This window comes from Panthera tigris, chromosome F2 (assembly GCF_018350195.1).
Source record: "Panthera tigris isolate Pti1 chromosome F2, P.tigris_Pti1_mat1.1, whole genome shotgun sequence".
NCBI lineage: Eukaryota > Metazoa > Chordata > Mammalia > Carnivora > Felidae > Panthera > Panthera tigris.
The window spans coordinates 56,729,521-56,747,309 of NC_056676.1; the positions used below are offsets into that span (position 1 = coordinate 56,729,521).

The 17,789-nt window shown below is 33.6% G+C and overlaps 1 protein-coding gene across 3 annotated transcripts in view; it reads right to left on the reverse strand.

The window, feature by feature from the left end:
* CSMD3 (CUB and Sushi multiple domains 3) overlaps positions 1-17,789 on the reverse strand; it is a 1,242,212-nt gene that overhangs the window by 332,915 nt on the left and 891,508 nt on the right. For all 3 annotated transcript variants that reach the window (XM_042973241.1, XM_042973240.1, XM_042973239.1), the window contains one exon: positions 7,081-7,250. In XM_042973241.1, the coding sequence (XP_042829175.1) occupies positions 7,081-7,250 (170 nt within the window). The remainder of the gene's footprint in view (positions 1-7,080; positions 7,251-17,789) is intronic.

Here is a 17,789-nt window from a genome sequence, read left to right on the forward strand (position 1 = left end):
CAGAAGTACCTTGAAATCCCTGGTAGAACTTACCAGACAAATACATTTCTGCTTTAGTTATCAGCAAGAAGTTATCTGTCTTCAACGAAGCTGAACCAAACGTGGTTTGTTGGCTCAAGAATGTTTGTCCTTTGATTACCTATGAGCCAACTTTTCATCTCTTAAGAATGGTGGTCACTAGTGATAATTCAGACACAAGGAAACACACTTTTGTGTCTGTGAGCTTCAAATGTTCAATATTCTCAGAAATCTGTTCCTGACTCGTATATAATAACTCGTATATAATATAGTTCCTAAATCCTGTGTGTAGAGCTATACATCCACAACCAAACCATTTAACCAGCATCCAGTGGGTCTTATTTGTGGTTAACATTGCCTAGGTGACTACAAAGAATACTTTCCTCTTATTTCTCTTTTCACCAGCATGTCATTTCATTCTTATGCTAAATATAAATAATTGTGTCTTGGATTCTCCTAGTTCTGCTTTTAAGTGTGGATGCACTGTAAAAACTTCATATGTCAAACAGCCAACTAAAGGGAAAATATAAATTAAGCAACAAATCAATGCAAACAAGTAAACAGAAATTACGTCTTGAACATTATTTTATTTTTTATTTATTTAAAAGTCCCTTCTAATGTTTTTCTCAAATTTTCAGTAGTAACAAAAAAAAGTTGACTCATTGGAGAAACCATTACTTTACACATGGAAATCATTCTGATATAGTATAATTTTAAAAAGTAACCAGATAATTAATTCAACTCATATTTAGTTCCATGTACTGTGTTAGGTGCTAGGAATAAAAAAAATAATAATAAGATATAATTAAAATTTTTTTTAACTGAGCCACCCAGGCACCCCAATCATTCTTAAACTGAAGGAGATGTAAAAGATATTGTCTGTCCCAAGAGAGACAATTACATTGGAGGCCAGTGTCATACTTTTTTTCTTTTTCAAAAGAAACTATCTTTAAGATATAATTTTAAAAGCAATTATTGAAAGAAAAGGGATTAAAAGAGTTAATACTAATATAGATATATATGTATCTTAAGCCTAGCAGGGAGGGTCTAATTCAGCACCAAAACTCACTGCAGTTTATTAAACAATGTAAAGTCAAAAGGTAGAAAACAAATACAAAAACATCACTATAATCATAAAAGTAAAATGAAGTGTGATAATTCAGTTATGAAATTTTGGAAGCATGCATAAAGTTATTAAATCAAGATGAAAAGCAAGTGTTACTTGGCAAGGATTTAAAAAAAGAAGAGTTTTATAGTAATGATAAAGCCAATGTTATTTGACTTGTAAATAAAGTACTTTAAATGTATTCAAACATGTATGGAAACAAAGGCAACACAAAATGACAAAGCAGTGTAGGCAAAGACAAATTACCTTGTAAATAAGCATGGATGTAAGTATATAAATTTTAAAAATGTACATTTCATTTAAAAGTAAATTTACAGTACAGAGTGATTATATTGGATCTTATCAGAACCCATAGAAATTTTATTTGAGATCATTACTTCACATATTTCTGTTCTGATTAAGATCAGGATCTTTAAGTATGCTTTTATTTGTTTGGGCATATTTTCTTTTTCCTTCTTTTAAGATTGTTATTATCATTATTATTATTATTTTTAGCATATGTCTTAATATCTATTTTTTTCAAAAATTTAAAAAGCTATAAAAAGAATAAGATAACTATATAATATTATATGTTTTGTGTTGGGAGAGGATTCTGGTGTTCCCCATAGAAATATTCTGTTACTTAGCACCTAATTCAGATAACAAAGACTTACTTTAATGTCAAATGTAGAAGTTCAAACTGATTTAAGAATTAATATCATGAAAGGCATTGAGGTCTTTTGTAACATTAATGAAACTCTTTGATGAGGCTCTAATTTGTCAAATGGTTGCCATTAACCTGGTAGTCTTATAATAGAAGAGACTAGAACTTAATGTTGACATGTTTCAGTTATCAAACCTTTTATAATAGATCAGGGCTTGAAATTAGTTTTGGTGTAGAGACCCTCCTGGATCTGGAAGGTCAAACCCTTTTATAATGAATTGCTTATCAACACTCAAAACTGTTGTTTATAATAAATGCATAATTAGAAGGCATATTCTCAGTCATTCCTTCAGTCAATTAGCAAGTCAGATGTTATCTGAACCCAAGAGCAGAAAGTACATAGAAAATAAAATTAAAAGAGAAAAGTGACACATGTACATGTATATAATCATTCAAGCCTTAAATTATCCCTGCTCGTGGATAATAGAATTTTATTTTTGGCCACTTGTTTAAAGGTTGATTTGGAAACTTAAACTTTTTTTTTTCTGATAACATGAGTGAGATGTCAAAGTTTGAATAAAAAATAAAAAGAAACGGGCGCCTGGGTGGCTAAGTTGGTTAAGCGTCCGACTTCAGCTCAGGTCATGATCTCACGGTCTGTGAGTTCGAGCCCCGCGTCCGGCTCTGTGCTGACAGCTCAGAGCCTGGAGCCTGCTTCACATTCTGTGTCTCCCTCTCTCTCTGCCCCTCCCCTGCTCATGCTCTGTCTCTCTCTGTCTCAAAAATAAATAAAAACATTTGAAAAATTAAAAAAAATAAAAAGAATAATTTTTACAATGGTTCATCAAAAAGGATAATATTCTAAACCTTACATCCTCTCCAAAATAAAATGAAACGAACAGAGAATTTTTGTTTGCATTAAACTATGTACATCTTTGCAATAGCTATATCACGTATACTCAATTATAGAAGCTAATATATTTTAGTGAAGGAGTCTGGGACACAATGAAGGGTGAGCTTTTCAGGGTTTCAGATTTGCAGTTTTATAACAAAGTTAAAGTCCCAGTTCTACCTTTAAAGCTGTATGGCCTGTTACAAATCATTTCACTTCTGTTATACTCAGTATGGGAAAGAATGAATAAATATTTAGAGAGTGCTTTTGAAGGGAGAGATAAAGGATTGCCAGTGAACAGGCAGACTTGATTGACAGATATGTGTGGTGGACCCAAGAGATCACTGGTGTGCTAGAAAATATTTAGCAACCAGCACTCAAACAAATTTGGTGAATAAATATATCCACCCATATGTTCTTTTAATAACGTATACTAATATAAAGAGAGGTTGACAAATTTTTTCTAAAAAGAATTAGAAAATATTTTAGATGGGGGGGATAACTACTCAATACTGCCATTGAAGTACAAAAATAGCCATGGAATATGTAAATGAATAAACATGGCTTTCTCCGGGTAAAATTTTATTTATAGAGATGGGTGGCAAGCACAATTTGACCAAGTGACTGTCGTTTGTGAATCCCTGATTTAAGGGATGTTACAGCATGCAACTTACAAATGGTAATAAAATATACAATATTCATTACTGTAAATTCCATAGAGCTAATTGAATCTTACAGAATGCTTTTGGTGTTTTTTTTGCCAAATTTTTTATCAGCAACTTATAATTGGAACTGACAAACAAAAGTGGTTCCTAAATGAATATTGCTTGATTTTTTTATGTTAATAAGATCAGAGTAAAGCAATGCAAAAACAACGTTATATCAGAAACTCGTATTTGTAAATGATCGGAGCAACTTCTCAGCTAAATTAAATAATTGTTTTTTTAATTCTAGAAAATATGATTTCTCCATATTTTTTGCATTATTTACAATAGAATGGCTCCAGACACAACCTATTCTCACTTTAGTATAGACTATGAGCAGAGCAATAGATCAAGTCAAGACCTATAATGTTTGTCCATTTCTGCAGTGTAACTATTCCTAGTATTGCCAATATCAAGCTGTTGATGTGATATCTCTGTACAGAGTTGGGAAAGGATGGGCAGGCACCCTCACATAGTATATTCACCAAAGAGATACAATATATGTAACTAACCTAAAACAAAACACATAATAATAAAAGTAGTAAAATAATTAGGAAATGAAAGTTGTATTTGTTACTTTTGTTTTTAATATAACTTAATTGTAATCTAATTGTAATCTAATTTAATTTAATTTTTAATAATGGCCATGCTTAACAACCAGTTCACAAAATTTCTAAAAATTTACCAATAGGTTCTCACAAGTAGTAACCCCAAAGACTAGCACATGGGTTAGAAAATAAGCTTGAAAATAATACATCTTGGAAAAACAGCATTTTAATAATGTTCTTATCATACTTCTAAAAGAATGTTATTAGTGTGATTAATCAAGTCCTTTAACTATCTAGCTTCTCATAAATAGGACATCAGTTCTCTTAACCCATTCTTTCAGACTCTCAAAACCAATTTTAAGGTATTTTACTGGCTCTTCTCCATAATTATCCATTCTGTCGAATTTGACATAATATATAAATTTTTAAACTACACAATACTGAGGTAACAATATTGTCTTGAATTTTGTCCCTGTTTTATCCCCTTATCAGAACATAGTGCTCAATCTTTTTCTGGAAATAAACATTACAACAACAAAACGGACGTAGTACTTCTGATTGCAATTCAGCTTTGTCTTATCAGCCTGACAGTGGGAACTGTTTATTGTTGATTGTTTAGAGGGAACATGTAATAAACATCTCCTATAAATGTTAATTGAAAGAATTAATTAAGCTACATATTTGAGTGAAGGTTTGAGAAGTTCAGTATTCTTGCCCATTGAAAGCAATAGAACCAAGGAAGGATATATTCATAATTCCCAAACCTTATGGTTATCAGATAATCTGAGGAACTTTATAAAAATCCACAATTCCAGGTACAGAGGAACTGAAAGAGTTTTCCCCAGATCTACTGAATTAGAAAATTTGGTAGTCGTGTCAGAAATAAACTACCTAGAGGAGTCACATGATCGTCTACATTTGACGTAACTATTTGTTTGGTTATAAATAAGTAAAGTAGTTTATGGTAAGAAGAGGTAGGGGAAAAGAGAGTGCGTAGATAGGTGAGCATCAGTCTGGATGGTGCACTCTCAGAGAGGAAAGTGTGTGTGTGTGTGTGTGTGTGTGTGTGTGTGTGTGTGTGTGTGTAGCTATAGATAAATTCAATACACACTCATGTTTTTATTGTTGTCGCTGTTATAGTTTTAGTCAGAATTCAATACAGTGATACTATACAGTAAACGAAACCAGAAAAAAAAAACTTTTCTAAACATTATACTCATATAAAGACTACAAGAGAATGTTATTCCAAAGAATATAGCCAGTTCTCCCATATAAAGAAAAACAATGTTTGTTTGTTTGTTTTCTATGATGGGCTGTTTGTTTTACTTATTTCTTCTTTCCTAGTCTGAATGGAGGAAGAGCTGACTGCACTAGGTGTCATGTTGGAAAGTGCTGGAATGGGGATGGACTCTCATGGACTGGTTTGCAGGGAGGCAAATGACCCTGCATCCTGAGAGGACTTTGGGCTCCTCAGTCTTCGAGAATGAATCATCCATCCTTTGGAGGGTGCATGTGTCTGCCTGTGCGTGCCTAACTGTGCCTGTGTAGTAGGTATCTTTGAACTAGTTGTCCATGGGATTACTTTGAACTAGTTGTCCATGGGTAACAAGTGAATGTAACCTTATTCCAAATAAATAGGAGATTAGTCAGAAATCACTCAGATGAACACATTAGGGCCATTTTTCTTAAGCCATCACCTGCTATCCCAAATGAATTTTCCAATTAATAAACATCATTCGGTACGGAAAAGTACCGGCTACTTTTCAAGCATCACAGAGAGCAAAGAAATATTTGAGGAAGGATAGTGGGAGGCGTGAGGAAGCACTTCTTAGCTGTGAACTTATAAATATATGTTTATCATTGTTGCTTGTGTGATACAGGTTAGTGGCTAGCCATATACCTCTGATCAATGACTTATTTTTCCCATACTTAGCCTGTAAAAAGGAAAATCAGTTCTACATTTAGGCATCCCATTAATCTCGATGTTGACTTTAATTTAGCAAATAAAACTTATTTTAGCAGGAGAATCCAAACCATAAACATAAAAGAGGTTGAAGAGATTATAAAGTCAATTTCTGTTGCCTGTTGGGGAAAAGTGTAAAAAATAGGAATGGCCTTAAATGAATGGTAAAGCTGTATGCATCTAGGCGTACTGTAGAGAAATTTCCCATGTCCATACAGATCTTACAAGCACATAGTGCTGTCTGTATTAGAAAACCATCGATTGTCATCACAGTTATATTTTTTAAGAGAAAAAAATAATCAACAGTCTTAAAATCACTGCTTAAACAAGAATCCCCTACCCCTGCCAACCTGAGATGTTATTTATTTATTTTTTAAAATCTGTGAAAACAGAATTATGTTGAATTTCTTACCAGGTAAGGGAATCTTGACAATGAAGAAACATGTATGCAATTATTTAAAAAAAAAATTTAAATGTGATTTTATAGAAGTGTTTGTTGTTATCCTACTTCTGAATATAAATTATATTTACAAAGCATTTACTTTGCGATATATGAATCAGCAAGTATGGAAATATTTTCCTAAAATTGTATCTTTTAAAAATAGGGTATTTGGCTATTTCAACTTTTTAAAATAAATTAATACATTTCACTCTAAAAGTTTATTATTAACAAAATATACTTTTCTTAAGTAATTTATAGATAGTAAGTCATTATTTTTATGTACCTATTAGATATAAAATTTTTGTAGTCATAAAGGCAAAAACTATCCATGTGTCAACAGAGATAACCAAGTTACTTTATAGACACCAAAGAAAAATAAATCATCATTATATATCTTAAAGAAATGACCATTCCCATATTATGTTTTATATCTATCTATCTATCTATATAATTTTTTTTGTTGAATATAAGATATTTGACATGAAAATGTCCTTATTTTGGTGTTACTGAAACATTAAAATTTATGTATCATAAAGTAAAGGTGTATGTATTATAAATAAACATTGGAAGCATAACACTTACCTCAATGAAAATGATAATAGGAAAATGGAAGATAATGTCTAATTTAAATCTATGAATGGCAGAATCAACTTATGGGTAATTATACCAATATTCACATATATATACATATTAATGTATACTTAATGACTAAAAATGATCTAAATATAAGTTGAGTTCACCTACCTTAAGAACATCTCCTTGTGCTAAATGAAATGTTCTGGCTGAAATATTGATCCCCTTTCCTGCTTGAACCTGAATACTATAAATGCATTCGTGGTTGTTTTCATAGTTGAGTGGATAATTTGGAGAGAGCAAAATCCCTTCATTATTTGTTGCAGATGCACCACATTCAGCTGCAGGTAAAACAGAATATGGAAGTACAGTTTAATAGAAGGTATTATCATTTTCAAGTAATGTAATGTATGGAAGTGTTAATGCATTTTATTTTAACTAGAGCTTGACAGAAAAGTGATGTACAGAATGGCTGTGTGTTGCGGATGATTCATTCCCTCAAATAATAGATGGAAAGAAGAAACGACTGTCCACGGACAGGACACTTGTACATAAACAGAAATATACGATAGTTTCAGTATTGTCCTCCCGCCCCTAAGATGAAAGGATAGCATGGAAAAAGATGAAAGCAAAAGATTTTCAGGATGCCTTTTAATTTGTAGATCTCTGATTAATTGATTACCTTTAGATGTATAATTTATTTCTTTTAAAGTATAAAAAATAGAGTGATCAATTTTATTTAGAATGATTCTTATTTGATTTTTTCATAACTGTTTCTGAATTTGACCCTTTTCCCTTCCCATAGTCAGCCTTCTCCTGATCCAAGAACTTCAGTAACAAAAAGGGAAATAAATACGACATTGCCTTTGAAAACTGATATAATGGGTAGAATCCACTAATCAATAACTACAGCAAACTGGCACCTTTGAAAAATAGATTACCTCTCCCAACTTAAAAAATAAAATAAATTAAGGCATTTTCATAATCAGTGTATGCCACTGCTAACCCTCCTGGTTTAATTTAACAAAAATTGAGGACGTGTCTAACTACTTAGAATTCTCCGCTTTTTTTTCAAGATTTAATTTTAATTTATTACTTTAAAAAGGTTTGTGGTAATGTTCCAAAACCAAACAAGTCCTTATAAATTCCCAAACATATTCCTTATGTCTCAGAAATTCATTGAACTCAGTTTTCTTTCAGATCTAATAACTTGCTTCATATTACCATACCAGAGGTCAGGGAGAGTTCTGTTTTTCAAAGGTTTATCTTAGCAAGAAAATAAAGCAAATCATTATGTTCCAGAAATAAGATTTTTAAAGTAATGATTCATGAAAATAATCATAGGAATTATATAGCAAACTAAAGTATAATGAATTGCTTTAACTTCCAAATGCTTAAACATTAACAAAAATAAGGCAAAAGAAAAAAGGCTAATGAGAAAATGAAAATGATCAAAATGGAGCAGTCAATATAACAACATAGTATGAAATAATAATAAAAACTAATGATGTGATGCTAACAATCAACCAGTCACATGAAGAACTGCCACCCAACTGAGCTCCAACAAGTTCTTTTTATTTTTTTCTTTTTATTTTTTTTTTTAATTTTTTTTTCCCAACGTTTTTTATTTATTTTTGGGACAGAGAGAGACAGAGCATGAACGGGGGAGGGGCAGAGAGAGAGAGGGAGACACAGAATCGGAAACAGGCACCAGGCTCCGAGCCATCAGCCCAGAGCCTGACGCGGGGCTCGAACTCACGGACCGCGAGATCGTGACCTGGCTGAAGTCGGACGCTTAACCGACTGCGCCACCCAGGCGCCCCCCAACAAGTTCTTTTTAAAGTAAAAGGAAAAAAAAAACTTAATAACTCCTAATATTGATTTAAATTGTTTTTATTTTAATGCAACTTAAGCATATTCTAACACAAAATAGATACGTTCTTATGCTTTCAGTTGTACACACGTATGATACCAAAACATGTTTAAAAATATGGGAATCAAACTACTAAAACAATACAATTTAAAATAGCACCATGTATCTAATGTGGCATAAGATTTCATTTTTCTGAAATTAAGTCGCCCTTGGCAATGGGGATAAGGAGCCAGCTGCTAGCGTACAGACTTTTGGAGTTTGCTGTGCCTTTAAATACACTAGGCTGTGTGATGATTCAATTCTCCCTCATCCCTCTCTAGACTGTGGAGAAACTTCATCTGTATAGTACAATATGATGCCACGTGTCCTTTACTTAGTGGGAAAGAATCATTCCTATTTTAAACCGGTCTCATTTCCTTCTTCTTAGCTTATTAGAAATTAGGTATAGTTGTGGGGGCATAAAGACAAATGTATCAGACCACACAGATGATGCAGAATACACATATGTTTTTATCAGTTAGATTATCTATTAGAGAATACACAGTTTAAATTATTATAGAATCATGGATTTCTGAGAATACATTCTTGGATGCCAGCTTGCAAAACACTGATACATTGACTAAGAGCTCAGGCTTTAAAATTCAGAGATTTTGTTTTCAAAATTAAGTTCTATATTCTATCCATATGGCTCTGGAAAGTTATTTATTCTCCATGATTCAATATAGTCATCATTACAATGAAAATAATAACACCCTCCTCAGGAGGATATTTTGTTTGTATGTGTGAGTTGATAACATACCTAGAAAATGCAAGTAGAGTATTTAGCATGGTGCTGGCATACAATAAGAGCTCAAAAATTAAAGCTATCATTATGAATATTTAAGTGTAAATACTAACGGTAGCATTAATTATGCTTTATATACAGAAAAAGAGCTTAGGATACTTACATTGTCCCAGGGTGACTATCCAGGTGTAGAAAGACATTTATGTGTGTAAAAAGCCAGAGGACTCTTCATAATTTTGGAGAATCATTTATAATATTAAAATTATTTTAACAACTTGTGTAAACTGAACAAAACAATCTCCCGGCTCGCCCCAAAAGCAAAGCAATAAGTTACTTCATTACCCATGAAAATATACTAATAATTTATTGCTAAGTTCTCAACATTTGAATATGTGGTAAGTGCCTTCTGCCATAAACATTGTTGGATCTATATTATATAATTTAATGGAAATTTGCTTTTATATGAAAAATAATCTGCTTCTGTGATATTTTTAATATTTCAGTTGGTTTAAATGGTGATACATGATTTTCTGGTTGGTGATATGAAATCAGGACTTTAACCAGAATGGAAGAATTAAGTTAGAAAATTTGGATTAAGTTAGTATCTTTCTCATTTAATCAGGACTGAATATAAACTGTGGGGACCAGAGCAAAATGAAAGTACACTCCCCCTTGCTGAAAATGTCCTGAGCACTTCAGGAGACCAATAAAGCATTAAATCAAGCATGGGACACATCTTAGCATAGAGCCCTGTGTGACTACATAGGTTTCATACCCATGAAGCCAATTATGCGTTTTGTGTCTCACAACTCTGCAAGCTAAAACTTATTTTCTCTAGTTTTAGAGATGGAGACACCAAAGCGAGCTTTCTTGCTAAAATCAAACAGTGTATAGCAGAGCTCGGATTTACACTGAGATTTACATCTGCCTTTGCCCATGATGTTAAAATTATAAGTATATATTTTCTCTCTCAGGTCAAAATACTTCTTTAGTATGACAGGAGGCACTATTGATGATTATCCCACACAACAGGTAGAGACTGAGACTATTCTAGATAAATTGGTATGCAAGGTCACTTTTTTCTTTATTCTTTAACTATTGCACAGGCTATTAAGGACATTCCATTAAAAACTAAGAGGTTTATTTTATGTGGGCTGGGGTCTGTCCCGGAGATCAGAACGTGTTGACCCCACTTACAAAGTATACATCTATATTCCATTATAGATAATTATTAATGTTTAGAATGATTGTCTCATACCAAAGGAAGATCTTAAAACATAAAAAATGAGAATCAGTTCAGAATGTTCCACTTACATATACAAGAATGTGAACAAATCTATTATTTTTCAGTGAGTCTTGATAAAATAAAGGATAAAAAGAGGAATTCATTTAACCACAATACTAAACTCTAGGAGCTAGGTGATTAATAAAAAAATTATTTTTACATGTGGTCTCATCTTTGATTTTATCTTTGAATTTCAAATATCCCCAAAACTGGCTTACAAGTAGCCAATGTAGAACTAATATTTGCCCTGTACAAGCTCTCCTCCTACAGCACTCTTGTTTGCCAACTGGAATTGAAAGGGATCTAATATTGAAATTAACAACAAACTTTGCACAGTTTGACCATATGCCTGTCTAGCAATGAACATGCTTCTATCTCTGTTGTGTAATAAGCTGACACGATGATATTTTGCAAATGCAAATCTGATCTTGTACTTTGTGCCTCAAATGTACTCACCACCAGCAAATCAAAGTTCACAGAATATCATCATACAAGGCCATTTATACTGTGAATCCAGTCTGACTTTCTAGCTATTACCCACCATTCTTTCCCATGGACCATACAGTTCAGCTATCCTGAACTCCTGGCCCTTTGCCATGGTCTCACACTCAGCCTTTATAACTGCCATTGTTACTAGAGGTAAACACCACCCCTAGCTCCGGTGGATATGATTTCAGGACCCAAACAAAGGAGCAAATAACTTGATATGGAATTATATTTTTCTATTCTTCCCAGCATCGGGTGGCTGTGATGGTGTAATGGAACAAAGGAAATAAGGTCACATTGAAGTACTAACGATAATTCTCACAAACAACAATTGTGGCTATAATGTTCATAAATATCCAGAAAAAATACGGTAACTACAACATTTTTATTGTATATGACATGAATATCACAGCACATTTTCACAAAACATACTTAAAAATGAGAAGATATAACTATCAGCAAACTGTGATTGAACATTCTTAAGAAATGTTAGAATCACTTGGCAGGGGCAGGGGAGGACTAGCAGAACAGCTAGCACTAAGAGAGAAGAAGCATGGTTAAATGATTCTAGCAAGACGAGGTTATATAAACAAAAAACATCAGCTACACGGGAAAGAACAATTTGAGTAAAGGAAGTCCTAGACATCAAAGTGAGTTGAAAAATTGTCATTATCATCCAGTCATAGTGACATTTATGGAGAATATGCAGCTTTCACTGAACAAACCCAAGTCTGTGGCTTACTACATCAGGGCAATGCCAGGGTTTTCAGGCAGGTGCTGTAATAAATTGCGTATCTGATGGAACAAATATAAGAGAAACATTTATCTTAATAAAAATAAAGCTACAGGCTCGTTTTAATACAAAGAATTAATATTTTTGCTTAACTGGGTACCTTGGTAGAGAATGTATACTAAGATATTTAAAGTGGCTAGAGACAGATAATAGTATGCTCTGATTAAACACACACACACACACACACACACACACACACACACACACATTGATTCATTTCACAAATATTTGTTAAATCCTTATTATTTACTAGTCATGAGAGATCCAGTGTTGAAACCCTCATAGAACTTACTTTGTAGCAGAAAAGACAGATGTTTAACTATATAATGATAGAAATAAGCATCTAGTAGGTGAAGACACATAATGAGGAGCACTGTTCTGAATAAAGTCAAGACTTGTCTGAAGGACTGACATTAGTAAATTAAAAGTGATAGGAGGTTTGTGAAGGTTGAGTGAAGGTAGGTTGAGGGAAAGAATATTTCAAACAGAAGAAACATTTCTGAGAATATCATGGGGAGGGTTGTAACAGGTTCTGGGAAATGAGAGATCTGGTATGGAAGAGGTTTTATTTTTGCAAGTTTGAGCTAGAGGGAGGTCCCTCAAGATTAGAGTTTCTTCTGTTGTTCATCTGTTATGATAGGGGAAAAATGGTTTTCTTAGATGTGTATGAAAGGGGATGTCACTAAATATGAGCTGCTTGTTGTTCTTGTGGTGGGGGAAAGCTTTTTTTTTTTTTTTTAAGTTTATGTATTTATTTATTTATTTAGAGAGAACATGAATGGGAGAAGGGCAGAGAGAGATGGTGAGAGAGAATCTCAAGCAGGCTCCATACTGTCAGTGCACAGCCAGATGCAGGGCTCAAACTCACCAACTGTGAGATCATGACCTGAACCAAAATCAAGAGTAGGACGCTCAACCGACTGAGTCACCCAGGTGCCCTGGGAATACTTTTGCTTTTAAGGCTTAGAAAGTCAGTTGCAGAAGATGAAGAATATAGGACTTGATTGAATGAGACGTGTTCATAAAATATTTGAGATTTGGGGTCAGAAAACTATTGCTTCATGGTTAAGGAGTTGCAATGTTTTTTTTGAAGTATAGTAAGCACATTTTCTCCTACTCTAACATGAGCGCAGCACCTGTTTCCTTCATGCTTTGGTCTAGAATAAATTTTATGTTCTAATGTCACTCACTAATTTCTAAAGCTTACATTTGCCAATATGACTTTCCTCCAAAATAATCAATGCTAAGACATTAGTAGGTGATAATGTTTCCTTCTTCTCTCTAATTTGAACTGAGAGGTTATCTTTAAATCACAGGAATTAATGATATAAAAATATTATATAATTTATCAGAGTATTAGGGAAATATTTTTGGAAGACCTTTAACTTTAATACTTCTCATAGAATATAAATATTTGGTATGCAATCTCCAATCCAAACACTATTTGCTATGATACCGTTATTTTGTAGAAAAACAAATCCTGGTCATATAAATATTTTTATTTAAACATACAGATTAAAAAACCTATGAAAGTTACCAACATAAAATTCTTTGATGAGATGAAAATAATATGTTGATAAATATAGTCTTCCTTGGATTGGAGTAGGAGAGAGACGTGTACTGGAATCGGTGGTAAGAGTCACTTCTATAGTGAGGAATTCACTAGAGCAGGAATATCCATTGAATTTCGATTTTTTCCTACTTACTGAAAAACAGGCCAGCCCATGCATCATTAATCTCCATTACTAGGGTAAGAAAATCTGGTAGCATCTATTGTGTGCATACAGCCACACATTTTCAGATAAACTGGTAAAATGCTTTTCAGTAATTTGGCTGAGAAATTTGAAAAATGTCTATGATCAGTGAAGTTTGCAGTTATTTTTAAGAATTTGCATTATAATTGAATCTCTTCTTTTATGCTTTTTTGATAGCACCACAAGTTTATTTAACCAAGGTTAAAATAAACTTGACTTGAATTATTCAAAAAACAGAAAAATTTCAAACCTAAGCATGTAGTATGCCAAGTCAAATAAGGTGTAGCATTAAGTACAAGTATGATTTTCCATATGCTTAATTATTACCAGAGTAAAAATAATGGTAATTCTTGTGTTATATAGAACGGTGTGTTGGCAGGGGGGAGGGGGGCCATTCAAACTGTCAAATCCAAATCAACCACTTATTTTATATCATAAATATAAATTTACCTTTTTTAAAACTTTTTAATCCATTATTGAACCTGCTATGTCACCAATCTAATTTCTACTATATTTCCTGAAATTAAGACACCACTGATTTTAAGAGTCACCATTATTTTGTGCCTCAAGCAAAAACGTTGCCAATAATCTGTGATAGCCATTGGTTGTGAGATACATACCAATTACAGAGATGTTCATTTTTTTTAAAAGGGGCATCTAAGAAATTGTGAAATGTGATAAAATGTGTTAATAATATTGGATACATTCAGGAACACTTTTCCTAATATGCCTTTATGACTTGGCAGTATAAATAACACATTAGTACTTTAGAAATTTTTTTTGTCAATTTTTTTTCTCAAACAGGTACTCACATAATGCCTAGATTCTCAGAAAGTGGTAGAGATGAGAGGGTAGAGAGGAATATTAACCTTCTTATGCCACTGCTGAAAATATGAGAATCCATTAGTGTTACTTGTATAAAGTCTGGCTTTACCTTTCCTTTGTTGTTCTTAGACAACAGTGACACTTCACTGGATTTCTTTTTTTCTCTTTCCAGTCTCTCCAAATACAGCACAGTTATATGTCCAAGTGCAAACTACTCCTTGTTTAAGTTTACAAATCAAGAGTTTCTAAAAACATATTTTCACTAAAAGAATTTAATCTGGAATTTGCTACATTTCTCCTTAAAATTTTATTTTAGTGCATTTACTATATTCAATTTTTACCACAAAAATCATGGCAATCATTATTGTCATGCAGAATTATTATTTTATGAGTTAGTCATAATTAAAGAACGTAAGTTTAAAACTTTAAGAAAATTCAATATATAAGGGGCACCTGGGTGGCTCAGTCAGTTAAGCCTCCGACTTCAGCTCAGGTCATGATCTCACAGTTTGTGGGTTCACGCCCCGTGTCGGGCTCTGTGCTGACAGCTCAGAGCCTGGAGCCTGCTTTGGATTCGGTGTCTCCCTCTCTGCCCCCTCCTCCTCATGCTCTATCAACAATAAACATTAAATTTTTTTTTAATTCAATATACAATTTTATGCCAAAAAGTATGGAGGATTTCCTGTAACCTGATAATGTTCTTTCAGGATTCCTTTACTTCTATAAGCAGCTACTCAGAGTCTACGGCACTCAGTTCATTTACTCATTACAAATAACACTAACTATAATACCTGTGGATATATCAGGTGCTATATTAGGTCTTAAGGATAAGGCTCTTAGGTGATATGTGAGCTAGAAGAGAGATAGGCATGAAAACTGCACTGCACTAATGTGTAATGTGTAGCATAATACAAATTTGGCCTGGGATGGCAAACATGAGCAAATCATACGTTTTAAAGGAGTGGCAAGATGATAGATCAGGGACGACTTCATGGAGTACATTATCCTTGATTTGAGTAAAACAAAATGTTATAAAAGTAATAAAAATGGTGAAAAAAAAGATCCTGGGCAGAGAGAAACGGAGAACTGCTTGAATGAAAAGCCTCGATTGATATGCTTAGGAGAACCAGTAGTTCATGTGCCACTCTAAGAAATTCAGACTTTATCATGTCAGCACTAGAGGCCCACCGAAGAGTTTTAGGAAAAGAAAAAGAGGAACAGATTTAATAAACCCATCAGGGCAGCTCCATGGGGAATGGATTGCAGCCCTGGGTTCCTAGAGGGAGGAAAAAAGCTAGAGAAGGTAACTGTAGCAAACAGGAGATGGTGAGGGTTTGAACAAAAGTAATGGAAGAAGAGATTGAAAGTAAAGGGCAGAGAACTTGGAGAATAGTTGGAAGCGGGAAATAAAAGAAAGGGAAAGGAAAGAGTACATAGGAAGAGGGGTGGCTTTGAATATGCTCATGAATCTACTTTTGTACGCGATGAATTTGCTACTCCTGCGGGATAGCACGTGTAGAAGTCCACTCAGCACCTAGTCGTGCTTGTAGCCAAGGGCTTGCTATTGTAAGCCCCAGACAAAAGGATGCATCCAGAGACCGTGTATGAATCGAGAAGAAAAGCAAACACCAGAATCCACGGAGCCTCAGAACTCAGAGGCAAAAGTGCATTCAAAGAAAGCTGTATCCTATCAGCAGTGTTAAATGCCAGAGAGAGTTCAATTAAAATGAATACTAAGAGTTCACTGCTTTGGTAATTAAGACGCGGGGAAGGCAGGGAGTAAGACAATGTCTTTAATGATATTGGTGGTAAAGGAAGGTAGAGAGCTACCAGCACAGCCAGTGGTGGCATAGGTTGGAGGGCAGAAATCTTTATTTGTGGTTGTTTGTGTTTGTTGCTGTTGTTGCTGTTGTTTCGGTTTGGGATAGTTATGAATTTAAAAAATTGAAGGGGCGCCTGGATGGCTGAATCAGTTAAGTATCCGACTTCGGCTCAGGTCATGATCTCACAGTTTGTGAGTCTGAGCCCTGCACTGGGATCTGTGCTGACAGCTCAGAATCTAGAGCCTGCTTCAGATTCTGTGTCTCCCTCTCTCTGCCCATCCCCTGCTTGCATTCTCTCTCTCTCTCTCTCTCTCTCAAAAATAAACATTTAAAAAAGAAAGAAAAAATGGAAAAAATTTTAAAAATGAAGATGTTTATATTAAGTACAGACAGAGATGGAGGTTAAGCAGGATTTTCAAAAGCCATCCCAATTCTGAAGACCTAATATTCTAGCATTTTAAAACTACACTATTAAAGAAGTCACTTGGGAAAACCTGTGTGATTTTTAAGGTGATAAGTGAAGATGAAGGATTATATTCTACATAGACTGTGACTATGGAACAACATATACATAAGAAAAATTGCTACAAGAATATAGTAAACAAATTCTGCAACAGTTTTAAGACAAATGACTCAATATCTAAAAATACACTGAAAAATGTGATCATTGTGCTTAGAATAGATTATTTTGTTATTTTATTTTCATTACCTTTTTGAAGACGGCATAATGGGCTGAAATGGTTATTGGTTTATAATGATAAGACTTTTAAACATATGCATTACTCTTTGTTTCATTTAACTCAACTGGTAAAATAATAGTGCTATAAAACTTTTTGGTGCTGTGTGAAAAATGTTTGTATACAAATATTCCTAGTCCATTTACATGTACTTCATACATAGTTATGATGTAAGAGAAAATAATCCTTTATATCATAGGAATGTTTTTACATTTCCTAGTGAGTTATTCTAGCGAAGAGGACCAAATTGTAGTAGTAGGTATTTGGAGAATAAGACGGCAACTAACAATATTTCTGATATTCCAAGATTCTAATATACTTTTCTAGACCCTGTGAAAGCCCAATAAATACTGTTAACAAGGCAGTAGTGATACTAGACTAAGCGAAACAAGTTGTTTTTTGGACTAAAGGATAATAAATAGTGTTTGTAGGAAACAAGAACAAAATATAATTCTTTCACCCAATAGAATTTAGCTACTCTGCATGTTATATGCAAAGCTTTATATATGAAGGGGATATA